Below are 6,000 nucleotides of genomic sequence, written 5' to 3' on the forward strand. Positions count from 1 at the left end.
TATATATTTAATGTATAATATATAAGTAACTTAAAACATTCCCCATTAATGACATTTTTGGTAGGAATGTGTGTTATTGAAAAATGCTTGCCTGAACTTTTTCTAAACTTGCAGGAATTTCTTCAGTGACTCATTTATCCCTCACATTCACTTAGGACCTTACTTTTTAAGGGGTTCCCATACTTAAAATGAAGTTATTTCTGATAGAAAGAAACCACGGCACCTTCTAGTTGTGCATAATCCCTACATAGCCTCTATGACTAGGATATTTAGCATATTTTTCAAGTGAAGAAAGATGAGGCCCCCAAACAAGATCTGTGAATTCAGTCTGTTCATGCAGCAGTAGTAAGAGAGATAGAAACTTCTTGACTAATATGCTTTTTCTCCCCTTTACTAATGCCAACAAAAATGGTACTGGGTTTTTCCCAGCCAGTTAAAGAGCCATTTCTTCCAGGCTCCCTCCTTCTGTCTTTCCTCTAATACAAATAATAGATATGTCCCCACATCTCTATTTGGAAGGCAATAGAGATGACATGGAAGGTAACAGATGAGCACTTAACAACACATGATATTATTAACTTGTCTACAGGGAATGATCACATGTAAACTGGATTGGTTTAGAAATACCCCGTTACATGCCTTTGTTTTACCAGTGATAAGCTGTAATATGCTTAAAAACCCCTAAAGATTCAAAAACTCTCAGAAATTTAGTTAACTGGAAATTAAGTTAAACAACAAAGTGCAATGGGAAATCATGTGCCACACGGTACCATTCCAACATATCCACTGCAACTACGTTTGTCTGAAAACTTAACTGCTCTGAAATGCTATGTTGTAGCAACATGCCAATCAACCATGGAATATGCAAAAAGTAAATTTACAAATACATCCCTCTTTAGCATATCATTTATTACATTTTAGGATGTCTAAACAAACAAAAAAAAAAATCTCCCATAACAACATACTAAGAATGAAAAATACATGTGATATCTATATTTATTTCTTCATAGTGCTTCCATCCAAAACCATTACTTCTGTGAATTAAAAATAAGTATTCTTGAAATAAAAAAAACATACAAAAAAAAAAAAAGTATTCTTATTTTCTAATTTTATGAATGTCTCTATATTATTAAGTCCAAGTTGTACTAATTCTATATCTTTTTTAATCCTAAAAAAAGTAACAAAAATTAAAGCGAATAGATAGAAACATGATGTGTGCTTTATTTTTTATTTTTTTAAAACAAAGTAGTTTTTCTTTTAAAATATATATATTTTGCCGAGACTGGTTTGGCTCAATGGATAGAGCGTCGGCTTGGGGACTGAAAGGTCCCGGGTTCGATTCCGGTCAAGGGCATGTACCTTGGTTGCGGGCATATCCCCAGTAGGGGGTGTGCAAGAGGCAGCTGATCGATGACTCTCTCATCGATGTTTCTAACTCTCTATCTCTCTCCCTTCTTCTCTGTACAAAATCAATAAAATATGTTTAAAAATATATATATATATATATATATATATATATATTTTATTGATTTTTTTTTTTTTTTTTTTACAGAAAGGAAGAGAGAGGGATAGAGAGGTAGAAACATCAATGAGAATCATCGATCAGCTGCCTCTTGCGCACCCCCTACTGGGAATGTGCCCACAACCAATGTACATGCCCTTGACCGGAATCGAACCTGGGACTTTTCAGTCCGCAGGGTGCCACTCTAACCACTGAGCCAAACCTGTTTAGGCTGATGTATGCTTTAAATTGAGCATAAACTGGAAAAAAAAAAAATGAGGAAACTAAACTCAAATATTCATTTTGAAAGGTAATTTTTACCAATGAAAATTACTAAGTATCTACAAACTTACCAATATAAACAGCCACAAAAGCCTAGTGAAAGACCCTTATGAAATTTAACTTTCTACTCAAACTAAATTTTGACATTAAGAAAAAAAACACACCACACACACACACACACACACAAAAAAACAACACAAAAAAAAACCAAAAGCTATCCAGAGTGAAAACATTTTAGGGAGCTTTAAAAAACAACACACAACTAACTATAATATTAAAACCTGTCACCTTCTACCCCCAAGACATAAAACACATTTAAAACTTATTCAGTGGATAAAGTCGACCTGTGGACTGAAGGGTCCCGAGTTCGATTCTGGTCAAGGGCACGTGCCTGAGTTGTGGGCTCGGTCCCCAGAGTGGGGTGTGCAAAAGGTGGCCTATCAATGATTCTCTCTCATCATTGATGTTTCTATCTTTCTCTCCCTTTCCCTTCCTCTCTGAAATCAATAAAAATAAGTTAAAAAATTTTTAATACATTTAATACTTTAAAAATGATCTCTACCAACGAACAAAATCAGAGCTTGCATGAAACATTGTTACACACACACACACACACACACACACACACACACACACACGGCAACATAAACAGCAGGAGATACGTTTTTGGTTTCTTAAACATTAAATAACATAGAGGTAAAGAATTTTTAAACACTGACTTTTTTTTTTTTCAGCCTTTTCCAAATATGGTCAATTTTACTAAATCAATTTCACTATTTCTCACCTTTATCACACTCCATCTCCATTTCTGTGCTCCAAAACTTTTTACTGTAGAAAAAGTATGATGCACATCCAGGAGGCCCACATTCTTCAACCAAACTTCAAGCACATCAATAAGTCATTTTCACTTTTACTAGACCTCACTGCCCTGGCCGGTTTGGCTCAGTGGATGGAGCATGGGCCTGGGGACCTAAGGGTACCTCAGTTGCAGGCTCAGTCCCCAGCCCTGATCCAAGCTTGTGTGGGAGGCAACCAATCATGTGTCTCTCTCACATCAATGTTTCCTTCTCTGTGTCTCTCTCCCCCTCCCTTCCACTCTCTCTAAAAATCAATGGAAAAATATCCTTGGATGAGGGTTAACAGAACAACAACAAAACTTGACCATCACTAATGTACAGCTCAGACGCCTTTGGTGTACATTTACTCACTCCTGTGCTGTACTCACATCCTCATCTTCAGAAAGCAAACACCACTTCAGACACCAAAATTCCCCTACGCCTGCCTCCCTTACACATCCTGCCTTCACAAGGCTGACACACTGGACTACAGAGGACTCTTCCTAGGTGTTCCAACCTCACCTCAAGAAAACCAAAGCAGCAAAGCAACAGAGGTTAGTTAAGATTTCTCAGGAGAGCCAAAAAATAAACCGGGAAGCAGCTTTCTCAATAGCCCCAACTCTACCCTATCCCCACACTTCCCAAACTATACCCCTCTCTTCCACCTCTGAAACACTCAATTTTTCCACTTAAAATGACGGGACTCGATGAAGCAAAGCCTGCCCATCGCTTCCTCCACCCCCTTTCATTCAGCCACAAGGTCCTCACCTCCAATAGGAAGAAGATAAGCAGTCCATGCCTTCTTTCCCAAGAGGGTGAATGGAATATAGCATTCCTCTCCAATCCTCCCCCTTCAGCCTTCCCTCGAGGAGATGTGCTTCAGAGGCCAGCTATGAAAGTAAACCTCTGTGTCCCAAATACACACACTCCTACCCCTTCAAAATGGTTACAAAACCAACCAGAACTTGATACCTCTTGCTCTCCCTTTCATGGGTCCCAAGTACTACCCACAATATTTATTATCTTGAAACAAGCCCCTCATTCTTTTCAGCACCTCAACAACAATCCTACTCCTCAGGATCTTCAGTTGCCCTCTCGATCTTTCAACAATATTTACAAAACTCCCATGCTTTCTACTGCCCGTCCCGTGCCTCCAGTACCCCGTATCCAAAAACCGCGAGATGCTGCAGGTACACCCCTCTTCCAGCCCCTCCTCCAAGGCTAAGTGGCAGGGCAGCCCTTACAAACCCCAATCAAACGTCTAAACCTCCATTTCCCCCCAAGCCCCAAAGATATCTAAACATCATCAGTTCTCCTAGTACTATCAACTCATCAATAATATCTGAAACCCCTTAAAACCCTTTTATCAGCTCCCCAATAATTCCCCCCAATACTCCCACGCCTACAGTTCCCTTTCAACTACCCCATGTTTTCCAAATACTTTCTTAATCCTGAACTCTGAAGAGACTATCGATAATCTCTAATAAATCCCTCCCCATCTCTCCCCTCCCTCTCTGCCCTGTTTTGAAAAAAAAAAAGAGGCCCTCCCCGATCCTCACTGCTCCCAGGTCTTCCAGTCCCGGAACAATATTGTTTTTGTAAAGCCCTGAGTACCCTGCTCTTCCCCCCTTCAAGATGCCACTCTCCACACTTAAAAAAAAAATCCCTCGACAGCCCTGCTGTGCCTCGCAGCTCTCCAACAGCAATATTCCCCATTTCCCTCGCGGTTCCTGCTGCCCCGGGAGCACCCCAAGACTTCAGGACTCCACAAGCCCTCGCCCCACTTACCATCAGGCCCCACAGCCACCCGGTGTCCGTGCCCCCGGCTCTCCCTCCCCTCCCCTCCCCTCCCCCCCGCCATGGGGATAGCACCACAGAGGAGACGCCGGGACCTGCCGGCAGCGGCCCCTCCGCGGCGCCCCCCGCCCGCCGCCTCCCTTCCCCGCCCCCCGCGCCCCGCGGGCCCCCAACGCCCACGTTCGCCGGCCCCGGCCCAGCCGGGCTCACTCACATCGGCTCCAGTAACTTGGCCAGCCAGGACTTGAGGGCATCCACATCCTCTATGAGCATGGTGCAGGGAAGGCGGGCTCGGCCGCCGCTCTCGTGTGGGCCTGCCGCGGTCTCCCCCTCGTCGCCCCCCTCACGCCTTCTTCACAGCCCCCGGTGCCCCAGCCCACCGGGCATCTTCAGAGACTTGAACCTACTCCCCCGGCCGGGGCCTAACAGGAACTAACCCAAGAGCCCTCACTCAACCTACCCCAACGGCTCGGGAGGGCGGGCGTCAGCGGCCGAGTGGCGGGAGCGAGAGCCAATAAGAGCGAGAGGGCCGCGCACGCAAAGCCAATGAGGAGGCTCGCTCGCCCCGCCGGCCAGTCGTACCCAGTTAAGGAGGGATGTAGCAAGGTAGGTGGAGAGCTTACGTGAACTCCTGGTGCAAGATGGTATCTTGGAGAAGGTGCTGTGCCTCTTAAAGGGGCCGTGGCGCCTTTTTTTTTTTTTTTTTTTTTTTTGACCACGCCGCTGCCGCCTGCTCGGGGATACCGGTGTCTGCTACTGAGAGTGCCTGGGGGAACCCGGCGAGCCCCTCAGCCTGGTTCCTGCCTCTCCTTTTTCCTGGAAACACACACTAGTGTCCCGAAATGACTCAGCTGTAGTAAATCTGCAGCACGGCATGCAACGCGTTCACATTGCAAGGAGTGCAAAATTTTACCTTTCCCCCTTTTGCTCGGCATACGTGCTTGCAGTTTTTGCCGCTCTGCTTAAATTACGAAGAATGTCCTGACAGCCATGCCGTGGGTTCCAATAATCGTCATTTTAAAAACGTGGCGCACGGATGTAAAAGGCTGAGGCCATTTCAATCTTAACCGTTGTGGGTTTTTTTGTGTTTTGTTTTTTTTTCGTGTGTGTGTGTGTGTGTGTGTGTGTGTGTGTGTTTAATATATATATAAATGCTTTATTTAGGCAGAAAAACTATACTAATTTTTTTAAATTCTCTTTTCATTGCATGCCTAAAATTTAGTGGGGTTTTTTTGTTTGTTTGTCTTTTGTTTGTCTTCAGGGAGAATTTTGGTCAGCAAACAAGATTTTTAAATTCTTTTAAAAATCTGTATTACCAAAGTAGGCAACTAATTTGCACTGGCTGAGAAATTCGTTATGGAATTTTGAAATTGGCTTGGCACTGGTGTTAAAATGTTTATTCAACAACAAATACGGAGCACCTGCTGTATGCCTGCACTGTGTAAGACACTAGGATTCTAATTGTGAACAAAACAAACAGAGTCCTGTTAGGCCTCTTCTTAAGAAGCTGGGCAGTTTATGGATTATGCATTACATTAATGACATTTTGAAAAATACCTAATGAGCACTCACCTCATATCAAAG

The 6,000-nt window shown here is 43.4% G+C and overlaps 1 protein-coding gene across 7 annotated transcripts in view; it reads right to left on the reverse strand.

Annotated features, from left to right (window-relative positions):
* The window catches only part of RBM27 (RNA binding motif protein 27), a 61,026-nt gene extending 56,127 nt beyond the window's left edge, over positions 1-4,899 (reverse strand). For 5 of the 7 annotated variants that reach the window (XM_036425322.2, XM_036425325.2, XM_045576462.1 and 2 more), the window contains exon 1: positions 4,631-4,886. In XM_036425322.2, the coding sequence (XP_036281215.1) occupies positions 4,631-4,689 (59 nt within the window). In that variant the 5' untranslated portion in view covers positions 4,690-4,886. Of the gene's footprint in view, positions 1-4,630 lie in introns of all 7 variants that reach the window. The other 2 variants (XM_036425326.2, XM_036425321.2) reach the window with 2 other exon arrangements.
* Positions 4,900-6,000: the final 1,101 nt, after the last annotated feature.

The sequence above is a fragment of the Pipistrellus kuhlii genome, unplaced genomic scaffold, assembly GCF_014108245.1.
Source record: "Pipistrellus kuhlii isolate mPipKuh1 unplaced genomic scaffold, mPipKuh1.p scaffold_m20_p_8, whole genome shotgun sequence".
Classification (NCBI taxonomy): domain Eukaryota; kingdom Metazoa; phylum Chordata; class Mammalia; order Chiroptera; family Vespertilionidae; genus Pipistrellus; species Pipistrellus kuhlii.